The following is a 22211-nucleotide window of genomic DNA, read 5'->3' on the forward strand; positions in this document are numbered from 1 at the left end:
GTCACTATTTGCAAGCAGTATGTACAGGTCTGGACTGGGATTTAAAATAGGCCCTGGCATTTCAAGTAGATAGAGCCCCCACCAACCCAATAAATAGCAATTCTCTATGGCATCTTATAGCAGCCCCTCTGGCATTTACCTACAGGGACTCCAATTCCCACACTACAAAACATACAGTGGCTCCTACTGAAACTGACCATAGTGAGTGTGAAAATGAATATGGCCTTAAAATTTTAAACTTCACTGGGGCAGGGATAATAATAACAACCATATTATATGTACTCCATGGAAGCATTGTAATTACCCCCTCCCTACCCCCATAATGTATCTTATCATCAACATACAGACATGGGCTGCACCTGTACTAGAGCACAGCCATCTCCTGAGTCTAGAACTTTGTATCGGGTCACTGTTCTCTTCACTTCTCTTCTTTCCAGGCTCCCTTTAGATAGATCTGTAACTGGTAAAACCAGTTGTTCCTAAAAGACCATTGGGGTTATATAATAAAAAGCACTAAGTTTGCCCAAGGGCAGTAGCCCATAGCAACCAATCAGCAGGTAGAATTTACCAGACACCTGTTTAAATGCAAGTATCCTATTGATTGCAGCTCTTGGGCAAACTTATATTACATATGGGGGCATATGTCTTCTCTCTCACTCCCAGTCGACATTCACCAGTGCCATAGCAAATAGCCACACACAGCCAAGTGGATGATGGGGATGGAAGTGGGGGGTCAGATCTTTAGTGCCATTAATCTGCCATAGCTTTGCCAACAAATAGTTCAATGGCATGAGCACATCACATACATGTAAAGGGGTGGTTCACCTTTAAAGGAGAATTTAACCCCTTTTTTGAAAATTGCCAATGGTTTTCAAGTTATTTAGCTTTTTATTCAGCAGCTCTCCAGTTTGTAATTTCAGCAATCTGGTTGTTAGGGCTCAAATGACCCCAGCAACCAGGCACTGATTTGGGCATTTGTTTTTGGATGGGGCCAATGACCCCCATTTGAAAGCGGAAAGAGTCAGAAGAAGAAGGCAAATAATTCAAAAACTATAAAAAAAAAATAATAAATAAATGATCGAATTCCGGATTTCTAATTGGGCCTCCCCCGATTCGATACGGACTTATTAGATCGAAAATGCACCTATTCGACCATAAAAAAAACTTCGAATTAATTTCGGTTGGTCTTTTTTAAACCGAAGTTTTTTCAATTCAAAATTTGACTCTTGATAAATATGCCCCTAAGGGTAGGACTCCACGAGCGTTTTTGTCGCGATCCGACACGCTGCGACAAAACGCATGCGACAAAAATAAGGTAAGAGATAGAATTGTCACATGGTGATCCGATGCAATCCGACTGTCGGATGCAGATGCTGTGTGCTGCATCCGACAGTCGTGTCGCGTCGGATCAACGCTGTGACATCATGCGACAATTCTATTACCTTATTTTTGTTGCAGCGCGTCAGATCCTGACAAAATCGCTCGTGGAGTCCTACCCTAATGGTTGTAAAAATGAGGCCTTTGATCTCTATATACTAAGCACTTGCCCCTACACCTGAATCCCAGCACAAGGCAGAGAGAAGCCCTACAAGAAGCCATTGGGCGGCCAAGTCCTGCCCATTCCATTGCCCGCATGGCATTGCTCACAACTGCCCTCTCTATCCATCACTGTCACCTTATACAGAATATACCAGAGCATTACACGATGGAAAAAAAAGTGTTTTAATGATATAATTCATATGGTACACGTAGGTTTATAACAATATTAAAATATAAATACTCATTCTAAAGTCCATAAAGCACAGTGAATGGAACATGTAACAGACAAGTGTTAGTTGCATTGCAAAGGTTTCCACTGGACCAAAAATAATTTAATATTGTTCTTTTCATTGCCATTTCCCTGCGTTGCTTGGCTGGTGTGTCTCATGAGGTTTCACGGTCAGTACACGACTCTAGATTTTAAAATATATATGTAAGCGACGCTAAAAGACGAGTGATAAGAGCCCTGTGTCCCTTCTTTTTAAATAAAAGGGGGGTGGAGGGCAGTAAGTGTATATTAAACTTTTCCCAATCCCCTAAAATATTGCTCAGTAATCGTAGCTTAACATTACTATGAGCAACAGGCTTTCACATAAAACAGTGGAAATGGAACCAAAACCAACTAAAAGAATTCTGCTCTTATAGAGTGAATTATTGTGTAATGGAAGGTAAATAAAGGGGATGGGAGGGCGGTTACCCCACGTTGAGATATGAATGTGTACAAATTGCTTGGGGTGAAAGGGTGAATGCTTTTGGGAATGTGCTCAGATGCTACTTCGGGACCTACCTTCCTTACTCAATAATAGATCATGGAATTAAAGGGCAAGTAAAGGCTGGATAAATATAGCCAGCAGCCTTATACATCTAAGGTGCCCCGTGGTATATTCCTTTTAGGCACAGCTGAAGCAGAGGTCTTGTTAGCCGCCATGTAGAACAGAATAGGCCATAGCTTCCTATGGTGCAACAGAGGTCAAATTACTGCAGCATCTTCCAGGGGGGAAATGGGATAAAGTCTCTTAAGGTTGCGCTGGATTTCTCCTCCTCTGGAACTGATCTTTCTGTGGCATCCAGAAGCTGTTTCATGTAGCACGACGTCCCCAGAAGCACATGACCGGTGGCCTGCATGGTGTATAGAGTCCAGCGTAGAGCTTCCCTGCAATACAGTGATCCGCCATTAGAGACCCCGGCAGTGCCACAGGCTGGTACAGAAATCAGCAAACTAGGCACATACTCGAATTGTTAAAGAGGTTGTTCACCTTTAAATTATATGATGTAGAGAGGGATATTCTGAGACAATTTGTAATTGGTTTTCATTTTTTATTATTTGTGTTGTTTGAGTTATTTCGCTTTTTATTCAGCAGCTCTCCATTTTTCAATTTCAGCAATCCGGTTGCTAGGGTCTAAATTCCCCTAGCAACCATGCATTGATTTGAATAAGAGACTGGAATATAAATAGGAGAGGTATGAATAGAAAGATGAGTAATAAAAAGTAGCAATAAAAATACATTTGTAGCCCTACTGAACAGTTGTTTTAGATGGGATTAGTGACCCCCAAAGCTGGGAAGTTTTAGAAGAAGAAAGTGAATAATTAAAAAACTATAAAAACTAAATCATTAAGACCAATTAGAACTTTGCTTAGAATTGGCCATTCTAGGACATACTAAAATTTCACTAGAAGGTGAACCATCCCTTTAAATGCTGTGAATACATATCAAAGAGATACGGGGGCAGCTGCCTGGGTCCCAGTTTCAGGTAGGAGGAATGAAAAGATATTGGTTACTGTAGGGCTAGATGGAGACAGTGGGGCTCATTTATAAACACTGGGCGCATTTGTAACTGGGCAGTAACCTATGACAACCAATCAAATTTTTGCTTTTATTATTCAAAGGTCAGCTGTCTGTAAAAAGGCAAGTCACTGACAGGTTGCTATGGGTTACTGCCCAGGTGCAAATTTGCCCAGTGTTTATAAATGACCTACAGTAATGCTTTAAAGGGGTGGTTCACCTTTAAGTAATCTTTTAGTATGTTGAAAGACCTATTCTAAGTAACTTTTCAATGGGTCTTCATTTTTTAATTGATTGTCTTTTTCGTCTGAGTCTTTTAAGCTTGCAAATGGGGGTCCCTGACCCCATCTAAAAACAAACACTCTGTAAGGCTACATATTTATTGTTATTGCTACTTTTTATTACTCGTCTTTCTATTCAGGCCTCTCCTATTCATAATGAATCTGAAGTTTAGGGTCTCCAAGTAGAAAATAGTTACTCACGACTTAAGGGAAGAGGCCCAGGTGCACCGCCCTGAGACTTCAGCACGGGGCGCGGCTTAACCGTAAAAACCTTTGGAGCAGGCACTCAATGAATTATAGCCTATGATTAAGTGTTTATGGCATGAAACACGTAAGGCTGTGGACACAATAAATTCCTTTCACTTTTGACCTTATTGCCTGGTGGAAGTTTGCCTTTATTGAGTGCCTGCTCCAATGGTTTTTTCGGTTAATCCTCTCCTATTCATATTCCAGGCCCTTATTCAAATCAGTGCATGGTTGCTAGGGTCCAACTTACCCTTGCAACCATGCACTGATTTGAATAAGTGACTGGAATATGAATAGGAGAAATTGCAAACTGGAGAGCTGCTGAATAAAAAGCTTTAAAACATGTGAACCTAAAATTGATGAGGGTGCTATTCTAAGAACTTTTGCAATGTACATTTATTATTTATTTTCTTTTCATTCCAAGATATTATGGGACACATGAATGAATTTTGTTACAACAGCGACACCTGCTGGTCATTTTATAACCACCAAGTAATCAAGGAAGTTGTCAGGAGAAAGAGACCCGGTCTGATGTTCTTCTGGTTATGAAAAAATAAGAAACATTTCTCAAATCTTTCCTAAGCAGAAGAACATCAGAGCAGCCTCTTTCTTTCTCCTGACAACTTCCTTGACTACTTGGTGGTCAGAATGGTCGGAAAATGACCAGCAGGTGTCGCTGTTGTAACAAAATTCATTCATGTTAACAGTACATGTATCCTTTAATAATTTGGGATTAAAAATAGATAAATAATGAATGTACATTGCAAAAGTGCTTAGAATAGCACTCCCATCAATTTTACATTCACTTGTTTTAAAGGTTTATATATCCTTTAATATAACCAGGTGACATCCGTGTGACCTTTCAGGCCCAACACTTACTTCATCATTCTCTTGGCTCCGTAGCACTGCAGGTCATACGACAGCGTATAGGTTCCGTATAAAGTGGCTTTGATGTTCAGGCAACCAATGAAATCGCGAGGGTGATTTTTATAGAGGTCGAAGCTGAAACAGGCCACGTCGATCTTTCTCTGAGGCTGCTTGCTGAGGGATAAGTGGTATCCGGCATTCTGTGAGAAACACGCGTTACAATAATTACTAGATGTAAGAAGTTGTGATTTAGGCAGTCGGAACATTTGTAGAGATTTCCGCCAATGCTGATGTAGGAGTAAAAAAAACTATTAAACGACTAATTTGTTACCTCTTGTTCTAATTTTGAGATCAGCTGATAGGAGTGTAAATAAATAACACCCCTGTCACACAGTGGGGCTCATTTATTAAAGGACCAGTGACATCAAAAAAATTTTTTAAAAAATTAAAACACAAATTATATTTTAAAATCACAAAGCCTTTATTAAGAAATAACTTACAGAAACTGCACTTCCTGTCCTGTACAGAAAAGGCGAAAGGGTGACCATCGATGCTGCTGGGCTTGATTTCTCCTCCCTGGCTACTCTACTGACAGCGTGTGAAGGAGCAAGATGGATGCCTCATGCCTGCAGGACTCCACGGACGATTCCGCCGCGATCCGACGGGCTGCGCAAAAACGCAGGCGTCACGTCGGATGCGACAGAAATAAGGTTAGCAATTCTATTGTCGGATCGTGTTACAGCGTTGATGCGACGCAACTGTCGGATGCAGACGCAGCATCTGCATCCGACAGTCGTGTCACGTTGCAGCAACGCTGTAACACGATCCGACAATAGAATTACTTACCTTATTTCCGTCGCATCCGAACGTGACGCCTGCGTTTTTGCGCAGCGCGTCGAAATCGTCTGTGGAGTCCTGCCCTAACACTGGGCAAATTTGCACCTGGGAAGTATACCCATAGCAACCAATCATTGATTAGCTTTCTTTAGCCATCTGCAGGTTTAACAGTGAAAGCAATGATCTGATTGGTTGCTATGGGTTATTGCCCAGGTGCAAATTTGCCCAGTGCTAATAAATGAGCCCCAGTGTGTTTTGCTCAGAGACCAGTGCCAGACAAAGACTGCCCCCTCTCCAACTGTCATTGCTCTAAATACAACAGAATGACTTGTGCCCTTTGCGGCACCCATGGTGGGGTGGGTGACAAGTGGAGTTGCTCAAACAACAACAACCTTCAGTGTTTTGCGGTCTCTTGTCACCGCTCCATAAGTGTTCGATAGGGTGTTTGTCATTTAGTAGGCATTCTGAGCAGGATTTCTGTTATGGTTTAAAGCGCTACTGCAGTGAATTTGGGAAAAGTGTTTGTATACAGGAAGTAGCTGTATTAATATTAGAAAAGGAGAATGAATATTGTAATGGTACCCCCTTAAAAGGGGTTGTTCACTTTTCCATTAACTATTAGTATGATGTAGAGAGTGATATTCTGAGACCATTTGCAATTGGTTTTCATTTTTTATTATTTGTGGTTTTCGCATTATTAAGCTTTTTATTCAGTAGTTCTCCAATTTGTAATTTCAGCCATCTTGTTGCCAGGGTCCAAAATACCCTAGCAACCATGCGTTGATTTGAATAAGAGACTGGAATATGAATAGGAGAGGCCTGAATAGAAAGATGAGTTATAAAAAGTAGCAATAACAATAAATGTGTAGCCTTACAGAGAATTTGTTTTTGTAAGCTGGAAAGAGTCAGAAGGCGGTAAATAATTAAAAAAGTTTAAAAAAATAAATAAATAAAAAATTAAGACCAATTTAATAGTTGCTTAGAATTAGCCATTCTATAACACACTAAAAGTTAACTTGAGGGTGAAACACCCCTTTAATAACAATACAGCCACAAGGACACCTGATATTGGGTGACAGCTCACCTCCGTAGATTTCCATTTCTGCCCCTTTACAAGTGCCATGAAAACAGCGCCATCATCCAAAGATCGGAAAAAGTCCTCTGTGTCCACACATGTCCCGTCTTCCTCCATAACCAGCGTAATCGCTTCATTCATTAGCAGAGCATCCTGAGTCTAAGAACACAGACATGGGGTGTAAAAAACCATGATGAACAAGGTATGGGCTATGCGACAGCTATCTTACCATAGCAATAAACAAGATTTATATCTCAAGCTGTGAGTTGTAGTTAAAGGGGAACTCCGGCTTCCAAAACAAAATTTGATAAAGAGGCCACATAACATAGAAACCCCTAATATTCCCATCCCAGTTATCTGTTTCTTCAAAACGTATCAATAAATGCTATTTTCTATGCTGAAATCCAGCTGTTTAACAGTTCTTCTCTTTCTGCATCATTTGAAACCCTGGCAGGGAAGGAGGGACTAAACACTGATGTTACAAATTGTAACAACTTCTCCACAGCTTACAGACAGCATGCAGGAACTACATAACCCACAATGAACTACATAACCCACAATGCATTGCACTGGGATGTTCCTTTCCTTATTGAAATCACATGTGCAGGGAATTGTACGGTTTGGAGGAGGCAGGCTAAGGACAGATGGCTGTTGATATAAAGTAACAGTAGTCAGCCAGCTCAGCAAAGTAGTCAGACAGATCAGCAGGAGAGCAGGGGGCTAGGCTTAGGGAACTGTTCCAAACCATTAAAAATCATGAAAAGTCTGCATATTTTATAATTGATGTATATTGCAAAGTTGCTTTTCAAAAAGCTTAAGGTATGTTTGTGTAGAGTTCCCCTTTAAACAGCTGCTGGAGAGCCAAAGGCTGGATATCTGTGATATATATATCTATATCTATAAATATATATATACTAAAGTTTAATACAAAATTCCTCAGCACACCACTTTTCAAGGGTGCATACACTTCCTGGCTGCTTCAGAAACCAAATAGTATCCGGTGACTTTGTATGGAAGGAGCACACCTATGGCCAATGCTTTTCCAATCCATTCATTGCAGCAATTTATTTTTTCTGCTGCAATAAATGGATTGAAAAGGCATTGGTCATAGGTGTGCTCCTTCCATACAAAGTAGGGATGCAACGAACCCACGATTCGGTTCGTATTCGGCCAAAGCTTTCGCCAAGTATTCGGGGGTTCAGCCGAATCCAAAATAGTGGATTCAGTGCATCCCTAATACAAAGTCACTGGATATATATACTAAAGACATCAAACAGTTATATAATATATATCTTTTGGTTTTTCCTAACATTTTCACCCCAGGGGCTCTATACTACTCTAAAACCAGATCTGACCAATCAGTTCCCACGGAGAGGGGTTATAAAAACATGGACAGAGCCCCTACCTTATTAATTAGATCCTCCAGACTGTCAGCCACAATGCCTTTCCTGAGACTGCGATCGCTGTTACACACCCGGTAGGGTCTGGGCTTAGATACAGGGCGGGAGAGAAGCTGTTGGGTCATAGAAGCGCTCACAGACACGCACCTAAATACAAACACAATAGCATATAGTCACACAGAGCCAGAGCAGTTATGGGTGGGCTGTTATATAATATATAGAACGATGACATCATTGTGATGCAAAGCTGAATAAAAGAAAAATTCTTTCTTCATGATGTTATTCCTTACTGAAATAATAATAATTTGATTCTATGTTTTATTTCTTCAGCATGCAGACTGCCAGGTTTCCCAACTCTTGCTGAACTTTAATACACCAATCTCACTTTTCAACACAAACATTGGTGATTGCATAAGGGGCGAGTCTGCAGCACCCAACACGGAGTTCAAGGCTAGCCAATGAGAAATAAATCTAAAGGTGACAACAGTGAAACTGGGCCCCACAGCAAATTCATTTTAGGGCCCCCAACATATTCAAAAGGTTGTCCTGTTTTACTAATATATATGTTGAAATTTCTCATTAATTAGGGCTCCTATACCTTATTGGACCCCCTGCAGCCGCAGGGTCTGCTTCCTCTGTAGTTCCCCTGGGTGACAAGCCTACAGTATGTTTAGCATGGTATTAAACTGGATGTAGAAAGGTGCTTAAATACAACTCCCAGCATCCTGTTAAATGTCTTTATCCTTTATTATTATTATACACAAACCAGTTTCTCACTGGATATTGGTCATAAGAGTGACTCCTGTTACCCACACGTGACCCACTGATGACAACTTAATATCACTTTAAGTGCAGGTTCTCACTAGAGATGTCCTGGCATCTTCATACTGATTGGTCACTATTCTCCATTCCCTCTTTTGTTTGAGTGACATAAACACATAAATAATCAATCTTTGAGGCTACAGACTGATTATTAACATGTTTAAGGACAATTGTCTCTTCTGGCACCTCTGTGTTTGTCTTAGGCCACCGAGCATTTGTCAGACGTACAATGGCTTCGGCAGAGGTGTCAGTGCTGTAAAATAGTCACCCTGGGTACAGAAAACCACAGTGCTTAGGTAGGAATACATTATATAAAATATGACTCACCAAGTATATAACATGGTCCAGGTGCATCAACCCCCCAAAAAAAAACCTCTGAGCCTATGACTAAGTGCTCAGAGGGCATGAAATGCATGAGGCAATAGAGATGTTGTTCAAATAAAAATATTGGTGTTTAACTTGGTGGTTTCGGAGTGCCTGAATCCCAATGTTTGTGATTGAGTAGCCCAGGGTGACAAACTAAACTAGCCCATTATATGATTTACTTACTTGGAGAGAGACTTGGGGGAGAGGAGGCTCAGAGACTTCATGGCGTACTCCATCTTTGTCAGAATGATTTGTTCTGTTCTAAACAAGAATAAGAGTCTAAATCAGTGCAATGTTGTACAAAGAGTATCTATAAATTCACTGCAAATAATAGATGATATTAATGAGTAGAAGTACCACCACCAGTCATACTTACTCTGATGCCATGGCACCTCTAAGGAGCAGCTGTCACAGTCAGTAGAAACCCTGGTTATGTTGTGTCAGGAGCTAATATGAGCGCTAAATAGTCTGGCTGGGCTGCTGGGAGACCTTTGTACTAATGATCAGGACATGAAGTCATCAGAGGAGCAAAGTCTCTGCCACACGGGCATTATGCAAGCCAGTGCCATGCAGAACTGTGACCCAGTTACAATATTCAATGTCATTAAAGGCTGTAAATGGAAATAACTCATATTTTGTAGATTAATGTCATTGCAACCTGGTGATACTTGTGAACTTCCTGGTTAGTAGGGAATCTGTCCGATTGCCCTTTTGGAGTCAGGAAGGAATTTTTTCCCCCTCTGAGGCAAATTGGAGAGGCTTCAAATGGGATTTTTTGCCTTCCTCTGGATCAACTGGCAGTTAGGCAGAATAAAATATTAAAAGTTGAAAGGTTGAACTTGATGGAGGTGTGTCTTTTTTCAACCTAACTTACTATGTTACTACCATGTTACTATGCCCTGGCTCTACACATAATGTAACGCCTCCTGAAGGCAGGGCCCCCATCAGTGGGGACGTAGGGGTCCCACTCAGTTGTGATTCAGATTTGCTGATAGTGTTGGGTTGGGGCATGCTTGGAATGCACGAACGTAGGGCACTTTTGGGGCATATTTAGGCATGACTTAGGTGGGTTAGAAACAGAAGTGAACTGGGCCGGCAGCACACCGGAAAAAAAACATGGTGGGCCCCTGTTAACTGTTGCCACTGATCGAGGTGTTCCCTTCCCCCCCGCATGCGTATGTTGCATCTGGAAGGCATGTGGTTTGGGTGGTGGGTGGGGGGGTTGTGGCACTCACACCTGGGGTGTAGCATTCTTCTTAGTTGGCAAGACCCACCGCCTATAAAGCCAACATTGGCATTGGGGGAGCTGTCCAACTAGTAGTACAGGCCTCATGATTTCTGGAAGCCGCTGAAGGAACAATTAACAGTGGTAAGGATACAGTAAGGCAAGATGGAGACAGTAGGGCAGTATGGTGACCCTTATTTTGTTGCTGAAACCCATCTCCCAGCATTTACCAACAAAGGAAATACATCAGGGATTTCTGTGGGCTGTACTCCAACAACAACAAATGGGACACAGATTCCCTGTAGAATAAAAAATATTCTAAATACCCAAGATCACCAGAAAAATATCCATTGTTTCACCTTACCAGAGGTGGCAATTCTCTTCACACTGGTCACAAGCCAATACTGCACCCACGGCCATGACACGGTATCCACCACCATAGAAATAAGGATTGATATTATAAAAAGAAGTGTAATGCTATCCCAACCCTAGTTCTGAATGGCCGCAGCTTGACTGCTTCTGTGCTCAGACTGATGTATCTTCCTCTATTTATGTTCCCCTTCCCTCCCAGAGAGGAAACCATGGTAACATCAGCTGCAGGGAAATTTAGGAGCACATTTAGTTCCCCATTACAATAGACTATGTTATTTAGCTGACTGGGGATAATAATTGTCATGCACTGCATACTTCCTATCAGACCAAGCAGCTGAGTTTCAGTAGTCATGCCATCTGTGAGTCTGTGTAGGGGACTTCATGTGTCACCATATTGCCCCAAATGTGACTAGTCGGCTGCATGTGGTCAGTGCCATATGCCACTAATTCATGCCATTTCTAACATAGGCCTACTGTATGTATCAGTAACTGATTCTCACAATTATTGAGGGCTTAAAGGGGACTTATAAATCTACATACACAATTTTTTCCCCAACAGGAGCTGAAAGGGACATGACAAAAGGGCAGGAATTTGGCCAAATCCTCGATTCGGAGCATCCCTACCAATTCAGCAAACAGAACAGAAGAGATCGGCCTTTTCCACTACAAATCTAAGGTATAAATTGCCATTTAAACAGTAAAATGCCATCTTAAACCCTAAACCTAAATCCATTGCTATATAAATACTGTGACCCCAAAATCAGCCAATACAAGTAGAATGCATAGTCCATTGGCTCTTTTATGTTAAAGGAAAACTATACCCCCAAAATGAAAACTTAAGCAACAGATAGTTTATATCAAATTGAATGACATATTAAAGAATCTTACCAAACTGAAATATATATTTACATAAATATTGCCCTTTTACATCTCTTGCCTTGAGCCACCATTTCGTGACTCTATCTGTGCTGCCTCAGAGATCACCTGACCAGAAATACTACAACACTAAGGGGCAGATTCATTAAGGGTCGAATTTCGAAGTTAAAAATACTTCGAAATTCGACCCTCGAATTGAAATCCTTCGACTTCGAATATCGAAGTCGAAGGATTTAGCGCTAATCCTGCGATCGACCGATCGAAGGATTTTTCGTTCGATCGAACGATTAAATCCTTCGAATCGAACGATTCGAAGGATTTTAATCCAACGATCGAAGGAAAATCCTTCGATCAAAAAATCACAGGCAAGCCTATGGGGACCTTCCCCATAGGCTAACATTGACTTCGGTAGGTTTTACCTGCCGAAGTAAAGGGTCGAAGTTTTTTTTAAAGGGGAAGTACTTCGACTATCGAATGGTCGAATAGTCGAACGATTTTTCGTTCGATTCGTTCGATTTCGTTCGAATTCGAACAAATTTAACCAATTCGATGGTCGAAGTACCCAAAAAATACTTCGAAAATCGAATTTTTTTCATTCGAATCCTTCACTCGAGCTTCATGAATCGGCCCCTAACTGTAACAGGAAGAAGTGAGGAACCAAAAGGCAGAACTCTGTCTGTTAATTGGCTCATGTGACCTTACATGTGGTTTGTATGTGTACACAGTGAATCTTACGATCTCAGGGGGCGGCCCTTATTTTTTAAAATGGCAATTTTCTATTTATGATTACCCAATGGCACATACTACTAAAAAAAGTATATATTATGATAATGGTTCATTTACATGAAGCAGGGTTTTACACATGAGCTGTTTTACTCAGTATCTTTTAATAGAGACCTACATTGTTTGGGGGGTATAGTTTTCCTTTAAGTATTAGGTTTATTGGGGAAGTGTATTTTCTTAATGTCATGTCACTTCCTCTACTTCCTGTTTTGGCAAAAATAGCAGTCCCTTCTTGCTTTATGGCAGGGATTCTAGAAATACACTTTAGCTGGCCATAGACGCAAAGATACTGTCATACGGAACAAAGGTTTGTACAATTTTCAGACCGTGTGTGTAGCGTCCCAACATTTTTCATACCAAACCCATGACAGGACCATTTGTCCTTTACATGAAATGTTTGTTTATATCGACTAATATTGCAAGGAGTGTTCTGAGCTTGATTTAGTATAAATTACATGAATTCTGTACCGGTGGCAGAATGTGTTACTGTGACAAAAAAAACAATACAACACTATGAAAAGGGGATGTCCAATCAAAAACTGTTTACTGCATAATTAAAGAAATTCAATTTTGAGAAATATTTCAATATACTTTAAATTTCAGTAGTTTTAAAGTTTGTAAATTTAATTGCTATGCCTCTCTGGATGATTTGATTCTCTGCATTAATGGTTCTAACAGGCAGAAGCCAGCTGATTAACAGACCTGGAGGAGAACTGACAGCTGCTACACTGCTTCAAGAGTCGGAACTAGAAATAAACAAACACTGCTGTCAAATGCATACACCTGTTTCAAGAGTCGGAACTAGGAATAGACAAACACTACTTTCAAAAGCAATGCCATTTACAAGTAATTGGACCATTGAACATTTTAAATATTGGAAAACTGCTTAGAATTTAAATTTTATTTAATTGTGCAAATGAAAGTTTGGGTGGAGATCCCTGTTCATGACTCCATATGAAATGAAATGGGATTTAAAAAAAAAAAAAAGGGTGTAATTATCTGCTAAAAGCAGTTAAACCTGAGTGTACAACATACATTCCTGTCTTGCCCACACACCTTCACTGGAATTCTCCTTTCACCCAGCTTACATTTCAGTTGGAGTTTAAAGGGCAAGTTAAACAGCTGCAACCACTACGGTTTGCCATGGCAATCTAAGATGAAAGGTTGCACTGTATTTAGGCTTTTATTGCTCTCCCCTCTTCCACACACAGCTCTATTCCTATCGGACAGTTGAGTTTCAAAACAAACAGAGCAGAGCTTTTCTATGTAAAGGAGAAAGCCCTCTCGTGTGTCTCAACAAACAGTAACTAATAAACGAATGATACAGGTTCAGTGTGGGTAGAGGGCGTAGAGAAAGGCACGCCGAAAATTTCTTATTAAACATGTTAAAAATATACAGATCCCCCTGGTATGTGTTATTGTTACATATTATTATGTTATATTATATTATATACATTATTACCAGGAAAGAGGAAATACTACTCTATGCAGATTTATCAGAATGCGAGTTTAGAGCTTAATAAATAAAAACCCATTCATGTTCTTTTCATTCCTATAGGATTTTTAGAACCATGTTTATCAAATGGTGAGTTCTAACTTTCACCCATTGATAAATACAATTCTAAAAACCCCATAGGAATGAATAGGACATGGGTGAGTTTTTGTTTATTAAGCTCTAAACTCACATTTTGATAAACCTACACCTAAATGTAGTAGTAAATGTCATCGTATAAAGCTGCAATGTGCAATCAGCTTAACCGTAGCAGTCCAACTACCCATGAGTCTGAACTGCAACTCCCAGGGTCTCATAGGAGTGTCAATGCAGAAAATCCTGATCTATTTTATATAAGCATCCATGGCAATTACAGTCATAAGCTCAAGCACACTGTGTAAGAAACCTATGGAAATACACATACAATACAGTTAGGAGAGTTGTTATCCTGCTGCCCTCCATTTACTGGACTCCTGGTCAGCCTAGATAAGCACAGGCACATGTGACATATCTATACCATAATTTGATTTTTAACACATTTTATAGCAAAAAAACACCCCCAAAAAGGCATCCTACTTACCCTACAGATAAGACTGAAAAGAGTGATAGGTTGCACTCAGTTCCCTGGGATCCAATCTCCCCCTCAACAGCCCCTGTGCCACAATCAGCAGGCTTGACACATACTGTGACAGTATATAGTTGGGAGATGTTTATGACTCTGTCTTGCAGTGCAGGTCACTCCTTCTTACCCACAATGCCCAATGAGTTGCTGACCTCAGGCCATTCCTTCAGCTGTCTCCCAGGCACAGCAAAGAACAAACAGGAGCACAGGTCATTGCAATTCAGTGGGAGTCATTACTGTCCTGCCTCCTGCTCCCAGGGGACCTGTGCACAGCTGTCTGTGGCCATGGAGACACATTCCCAGCTGCTTGCACAATATACATGAGGCCCACCCTCCTTATTAGCATCAGGGTTTAAATTACACTGAATACAGGGCTCCATGGCAGCAAATGGCTGTCCAGCTCAGTGAAGTAATGATAGAGGGAAAAATGAGCCCCTCTCAATTCTCACAACCCCATAAAGCAAAAATCCAAACAGCCCTTGATAGTCTAAAGCCATGTATTTTATAGTGTGACTGTGACATCACCTATCATATTTACTAGGTAAATACAATATGATTAATTTTACTGCTTCCGGGTGGAGCAAGATGGCGCCGGAAGCCGGGCGGAAGTAGTCGGGTAGAAACGCTGACGGGGCGGCTGTTGCAGTTGCACCGGGGTGATTGAGCGCGGTAAGTGGGTTTCTTCTTGCTATTGTGGATGTTTTATTATGTCCATATTGTTTGTGTGTCGTGGCTGGCCTGGGGGAATGTGGATTTGGTGCAGCCCTGGCATCAATTCGTGAGATTGCGTGACCCCTATAGAGCAGCTGCTGCAGTAGCAAATCTTTGGAAGCCAGTCACGAAATGGGATAGGGAATGGCTGCTTGTTACTGCAGGTATATGGAGTATGAGCTCTCTAGACCCATCTATAGGGGCAGGGGACACTGACATCAAGGGCTGACCTCTCCCTTTAAATCAGACACAGATTCAGTCCTCCCAAATGTCTCTCAAGCACCAGGAGATCCTTCCTGCAGCCTGTGCTGCTTTCATTCACTTTACAGGATTATGTTCCCTTTCTCAAGGCACAACACCAACTCCTGCAGGACTGAAATGTTGCCATGAAATATTTTTTTAAATGTCATTGTTTTATCAAACTCTGCAGTAAGTCTGGTAGGGTTCCCACCTTTTCTGGAAAAATACCGGCCTTCCTATATATTTATCTTTTTTCTCTATTAATAACATTGGGGTGAACCGTCATTAGGTGGGAACCCTAGTTACCTGCTGCGTCTACCTAGGTTTTTTTCAAGAGATAGATAGATAGATAGATAGATAGATAGATAGATAGATAGATAGATAGAGAGATATATATATATATATATATAGTGAATAAAGTACCCCCTCTTGTAAAATATAAGGATATTATAAGTTACCGAGGAGTTTCATGACCATATAAATACAGGAGTGCTTTTATACAGGTCATGGAACTCCGAGGTGACTTCTAATATCCTCATATTTTGCAACAGGAGGTATTTTATTTATTATAATACACAAGTTTCATTGAGTCATGTGACAAATGACATCAGAACTCACCATTTATAACTGATGACATCAGAACTCACCGTTTATAAGGATATCATTTACAAGATATTCATGGCTTTTGTGTATTATATAATACACAAGAGCCATGAATATCTTGTAAATGATATCCTTATAAACGGTGAGTTCTGATGTCATTTCTGTCACATGACTAAAACTTGTGTATTATAATAAATAAAGTACCCCCAGTTGCAAAATATGAGGATATTAGAAGTTACCTCGGAGTTCCATGACCTGTATAAAAACACTCGACCTTCGGCCTCGTGTTTTTATATGGTCATGAAACTCCTCAGTAACTTATAATATCCTTATAATTTACAAGAAGGGGTACTTTATTCGCTATATATATGTTGTAGGTAGGGTTGCCACCTTTTTTGGAAAAAAATACCGGCCTTCCTATATATTTATCTTTTTTCCCTATTAATAACATTGGGATCAACTGGCATTTTTACCGGCCAGGCCGGTAAAATAATGCCAGGTGGCAACCCTATTTGTAGGGCAACTGTCCTGGCTGCAGGTAAAAAAAAAATATAAAAATAAAAAAGTACTGCACTCACAGGAGCTTGCTCAAACAAAAAAGCGGATTGTTTACTGAAGTTCCAATGTTTCAAGCACAAACTCTGCTCTTCCTCAGGGACAAACCAGAGGTTTGTGCTCAAAACGTTGGAATTTCTCTTGTGAGTGTGATACTTTTATCTCCCTCTCTCCCTCTTCCTCCCTCCTAGGCCAGAGCAGCGCCATTCGGCTAAAATAAATTGCCTGGGGATACTCCCAGCTAAAACCCCCTTGAGTAGAACACTGGTACCCCCTGTATCAAAATATGAGGCTATTAAAAGTCAGCTCACATTTTTGTTCAGCCCTTAGTTAACAATTGACTGACATTGGGGCCTCATGCAGGGCTTAATTTTTGGCCCGCACTCCGGCCAACGAGCTGCTGACTCAATTAATATTTGCTAATTAAAAGCCAATATCATCCCTTGTATGACTGGGAACTAATCTTTATGGTTATGTATTGTGCCTGAACCCTCATTTGCAAATTAATTATAAACCAGAACAAAGCCATTGCCCAGGTAATCTTTAACCAGATGCAATTTTTAAAATTGTGCTGTAGGGCACACATTTTTTAAGGGGTGGGGTTACCTGCTTAAAGAGATACGGACACCAGAAATTAAACTCTTTTTTTACATCTATTATAATATTGGCTTTGAAAGCTACTTATAACTTTGCCATAAAGTATTTGCACAATGCTTTTACGTTACCTGTCTGATGCCCCATGTTCCTGTATGAGGGGGCTGCCATATTTGTGCAGCAGGAGTCCCTTAGCATTAACTGACAGGCTGGGATGGGACAGTCACGTTGGCAAAACAGTCATGTTTAGGAACTTCATCTAACAATACTTACAAAAACAATCCTCTCAGAAAAAAATGATCAACATGACTTATAGGTAACCTTTAATGTACATTCATATTTTAAAACGTAGTTTTTTTAGTGTCAGTATCACTTTAAGACCTTTTAGCAGCAGAGTGCCAATTCCTGAAACAAGATATAGATAGATAGATAGATAGATAGATAGATAGATAGATAGATAGATAGATAGATAGATATATCAGTAGCTGCAAAGGAAGACCGTTAACCAAAGGAGTAGGTTTAAAATATGTAATGTTATTTTAAAAACTTGATACATTAAAGGGGAACTGAGCTATAAAAATGCAACCAGCTGTTTGTTTTTCCACCTCTTCTCTTTCGGAAACGCACATGATTTATTAAATTTGTGCAGCAGAAAAACACATTTGATGTTTCTTAGGCTAATCTTTAACTTTCAGGTAATTAATTAAAGACTCATTTATTTCTAGGTTGTAAGATCAATAATGGCCTCCCGTGCTGGCCCTCGGGCAACCGGTTCAGATGGAAGCGACTTTCAACATCGAGAGAAAGTAGCCGGCCACTATAAAATGAGGTAAGCACAGGCAAAGCAAGCCTTATATGAGAGCTGCATTTCCCCAGCAGTCGACCTCCATGATCCCCCCCGGCAGATTTCAGCTTTTACAACATGTTGTCCAACGGCAGTTAGTGCAAGGACAGCTGATAGGCTCTGAATCTTCAGTAGAAGAAATCCTCATTTACTCTGCTAGGCATTTTGGGGAAATGCATTTATCAAGGAAGTGCAAAACGTGACAGAGATGCAGAAAGATCTTAGATTTCTGATATATTGTAATATATGATTACAGCCAGTAGAAGCCTATTTAAGGAACAGTAAAGTCAAAATATTAAATTGTTTTAAAGTAATAAAAATATAATACAGTGTTGCCCTGCACTAGTAAAACTGATGTGTTTGCTTCAGAAACACTACTATTGTTTATATAAATAAGCTGCTGTGTTGCAACGGGGGCAGCCATTCAAAGCTGAAAAAGGCTCAGGTTTACACAGCAGATTACAGATCAACTCTGTAGAATACAATGGGAACTGTTCTGTTATCTACTATGTAGAGTCGGCAACCCGCTGTTTTGGTTGCCGCCTCCTTGGGTGGATAAGAGTGATGTTGCATTGCCTCCATGATCTGCCTGACAGTTGCTGGAATCCAAACTCTATAGGACCAGACTGGGCTTTAATCTGCAGGCCGATTTCAGCCCCCGACCTCTAGCTCCTTATCCTCTTCAGCGTTTGTGTCCGGAATCTTTCATTTGGCTCCAGCATGAAGATATTCAGCTGAAAAATGCTAGACTTGGCATTTTTAGCTGAAATCTGCAGAGTGTGTTCATGCCGGAGCCAACCTTAAGGCTTCCAAACGTAATGAGGGAGGGAGATTCTGCTAACAGTTGGGGGCTGAAATCGGCATTATTCACCTTCTTCTTCTGACCCTTTCCAGCTTTCAAATGGGGGTCACTGACCCCATTTAAAAAACAAATGCTCTGTAAGGCTACAAATGTATTGTTATTGTTATTTTTTTTTTTTAGTCAACTTTCTATTCAGGCCTCTCCTCTTCATATTCCAATCTTTTATTAAAATCAGTGCATGGTTGCTAGGGTCATTTGGTCCTTAGTAACCAGATTGCTGAAACTGCTAACAAGAGAGCTGCTGAATAAAAAGCTAAATAACCACAGATGATGATAAGAAAACAATTGCATATTGCCTCCAAATATTACTCTCTGTGTCATGCTAAAAGTTAATTTAAAGGTAAAGAACCCCTTTAAAACACATGACCAGCACTTCTCTATAACCCAAACATCTGTATTCATGGTAGAAGCGAAAGAACAGGTTGTAAACGGGTTAATAACTGTACATGCACAAGTCTGTGCATTTCAGTGGTGTTTGTGAACAATACAGTTGAACGTGGAAGTACAAGCTGCATTCTCTTGCATAAAAGAATATGTTCCAATATTTCTACATTAGTATCTAAAGTGCTTCAGGTTTCCATGCACTGGCAATAAAGCAAGTTTGGCCACTTGTATGAATCAGTGGGCGTTTGGAATTCTACAGAAATACCTAATTTTGCTCATTCTTTAATAACTAAAAGAAAAGTTACAGAAGTTTTTTTTCCCCAAGGTAGTTTTATTAGTGGATCCAGACACTAGCGGGAGCTGTACATCGCAATATTGTTCCATGTGTTGTATTGCATTTGTGCTCTGACTCATTGCCGTGTTTCTTTTTGTTTCCCCCCTCACAGCGCTTCTTTAAAGAATGAAATCAAGAAACTCATATACGCCCACTTGATTATCTGGATGCTGATTGCTGCTCAGATGTGTGTGTCTCATCTCAAGTTGGTCTCCAAAGATTTGGTAGCCATGCCTTACCAATGGGAGTACCCGTACCTCCTGAGCCTCGTCCCGTCGCTCTTCGGTCTGTTTTCTTTCCCTCGTAACAACATCAGCTATCTGGTGATCTCCATGATTAGCACGGGACTCTTCTCCATTGGCCCCCTCATCTATGGCACCTTGGAGATGTTCCCTATGGCACAGCAGCTATACCGCCACGGCAAGGCCTACCGCTTCATCTTCGGCTTCTCGGCCATCTCGGTTATGTACTTAGTCATGGTGGTAGCCGTACAGGTCCATGGCTGGCAGATCTACTACAGCAAGAAGCTGTTGGACTCTTGGTTCACAAACACTCAGGAGAAGAAGAAGAAGTAACCAAACCCAAGTGACTCTTTTTAGGGCCAAGGTACAAGTATGGGACATTGCAAAGGTGCATGGCAAGACGCAACTGTAATAGTAATGTGGAACAAGTATTAATAAAACCAAAAGCAAAAATGGTGAAATGAAAGATTCCTTTCTAGCGCTGTCCTCCAGGAGTGTCCAACCTGCTGGCTTTCACTTGTTGAACTACAATTCCCACAATGCATTAATAGCCTTCATTAGTTGATAGTGGAATTACTAGTTCAGCAACAGCTGGAGGCTCAGAGGTTGGATACCACTGCAATTATTTGCCATCTTTAGGGAAGATTGTTTTCAGCATTTTATTGGGTTTTTTTTCTCCCCCAGCAGTGCATTGAGATACCACTGCAAACCTGGAGCAGCTTATATGTTGCAGGCCTTGGGTTTGTCCCATTGAATGCAGAGGCTATAAAGGCCTCCATCAATGGACAGATCTAAGCTACCAACAGATTAAATCTCCAGTTTATTGGGCTGTGCATGGGGCTTCCCCTATCGATATCTGGCCGGCTAGATGTTGATCGGGCGGGTTTAAAAATTCAGACTGATCGAGGACCGCAGTGGTTCATGATGCAGTCCTCAATTCGACTGCCCCTATTCTTCCCGTTGTGATCCAATCATAGGGCCCACAGTTGGATCAGCCCAATATGGCCTACCTCAAAGTGGACATATTGGGGAGAGATCTGCTCTTTGGCGAAATCTCCCTATGTATGGCCAGCTTTAGTCTCCATCATCCCCATTACATAACTGGGCAGTTGCTGTTTAAAGGGCACCAATCATAACTTAAATGATTTACTGGAGAAGCAAAAGATGGATAAACCCTGCTGCTAGTGTTTTATATGGTGTCTTGTTTTTATTAAAGGGTAAACGGCCCCTCTGTAATTGATTTGTGGAACCATATGAATGGAACCTTACCAAGTGTCCTCGTGCATGAGCCTTACACACCACAGGGTTTTTCTTTTTTTACTGGAATGTACCCAGGCCTGTTTTCCTTTCCGCGTATTTGTACCTGATATTTGCATGCAGCGACGCGTGTACAAACTCTGTAACATTATTTGTGTGTTAATGTGCCCTTCTATGTGCTCCATATTGTAAACCTCTCGCAGGTGCAGCCAAGAATAAAACCAACAATTCTGATGTATAAATCTCAATTTCCCATGAGGCACTCTGATGCATTTTGATGCTCTGACCGCCAGCAGTTGATCCTTTTTACTTTTTAATTGTACATGCTGAAATGCCCTGATTGGCTGCCTGCTGGAGTGCTTGGGATTTTCTAATATTTGAATTGGAGACAGGTTTGTTCAAACTATTTGTGGGTGCTGATCTGCCGAAACCCGCCCCATTGTGCCATCAACCTTAGCCCTTGTTATTAGACTGCCTCAGGTGATTTCACCCTTGAATTAACTTTTTAGTTAATAGAATAACCTATAGGAGGCAATTAGTTATTCTCATTTTTTAATCCTTTCTGTTCTGCCTCTTTCTGAAAATGCTGGTCAGTGATCTTCAATTGTGTTATAATCTTTTCTTTTTGTTCTTTTCATTCCTCCTTCTATTCACCTTTCAAATGGCTGACTTGTTGCTATGGTAACTATGCCATAGTAACCAGTTTAAAGGTAAATCCTTATAGCTGCAAAAAAGACCAAACAGAATTTAAAAAAAAAAAATTCTAATTGCATATTGCCTTTGGATTATACTGTTTACAGCATACACAAGTTAAAGGAGGATTAAATGTCGCCTGTTTTTAATTATGGCCCCTACTAAACAACAAGCAAACGGACCCAATTTTATACCGCCTGCTCTCTGTATAGTACTGGTATGGGATCCGTTATCCAGATGCTCGAATTATGGAAAGGCCATTTCCCATAGACTCCATTTTATCAAAATAATCCAAATGGTCAAAA

The 22211-nt window shown here is 40.7% G+C and overlaps 2 protein-coding genes across 6 annotated transcripts; one reads left to right on the top strand and one right to left on the bottom strand.

The window, feature by feature from the left end:
• Nucleotides 1–1708: 1708 nt before the first annotated feature.
• On the bottom strand, nt 1709–14960 carry cidec.L (cell death inducing DFFA like effector c L homeolog). 4 transcript variants are annotated; one of them, XM_018256840.2, is made up of 6 exons: nt 14546–14960; nt 9401–9473; nt 8035–8176; nt 6639–6788; nt 4730–4917; nt 1709–2692 (listed from the first exon to the last, which is right to left on the bottom strand). In XM_018256840.2, the coding sequence occupies exons 2-6, from the start codon at nt 9451–9453 to the stop codon at nt 2515–2517; spliced, it is 711 nt and encodes a 236-aa protein (XP_018112329.1). In that variant the 5' UTR covers nt 9454–9473; nt 14546–14960; the 3' UTR covers nt 1709–2514.
• A 247-nt stretch (nt 14961–15207) lies between these two features.
• Nucleotides 15208–21461, top strand: jagn1.L (jagunal homolog 1 L homeolog). Of its 2 annotated transcripts, none has more exons than NM_001095426.1 (3): nt 15208–15256; nt 18016–18119; nt 19827–20417. In NM_001095426.1, the coding sequence occupies exons 2-3, from the start codon at nt 18031–18033 to the stop codon at nt 20287–20289; spliced, it is 552 nt and encodes a 183-aa protein (NP_001088895.1). In that variant the 5' UTR covers nt 15208–15256; nt 18016–18030; the 3' UTR covers nt 20290–20417. The 2 variants fall into 2 exon arrangements, with proteins under 2 accessions (NP_001088895.1, XP_018112385.1); XM_018256896.2 differs by lacking the exon at nt 15208–15256 and adding an exon at nt 15342–15462 and having other exon boundaries at nt 19827–21461.
• Nucleotides 21462–22211: the final 750 nt, after the last annotated feature.

Source organism: Xenopus laevis, chromosome 4L (assembly GCF_017654675.1).
Source record: "Xenopus laevis strain J_2021 chromosome 4L, Xenopus_laevis_v10.1, whole genome shotgun sequence".
Lineage (NCBI taxonomy): Eukaryota > Metazoa > Chordata > Amphibia > Anura > Pipidae > Xenopus > Xenopus laevis.

Coding starts and splice junctions, on each gene's coding strand:
- cidec.L (XM_041589364.1), bottom strand. Junction 8,177..9,400: donor TCCCCCAAGTCTCTCTCCAA/GTAAGTAAATCA, acceptor GTTTGTATTTAG/GTGCGTGTCTGTGAGCGCTT. Junction 2,693..4,729: donor GGAGCCAAGAGAATGATGAA/GTAAGTGTTGGG, acceptor ACTGTATTGCAG/GGAAGCTCTACGCTGGACTC.
- jagn1.L (NM_001095426.1), top strand. CDS start 18,031: ATGGCCTCCCGTGCTGGCCCTCGGGCAACCGGTTCAGATGGAAGCGAC. Junction 18,120..19,826: donor GCCGGCCACTATAAAATGAG/GTAAGCACAGGC, acceptor CCCCCCTCACAG/CGCTTCTTTAAAGAATGAAA.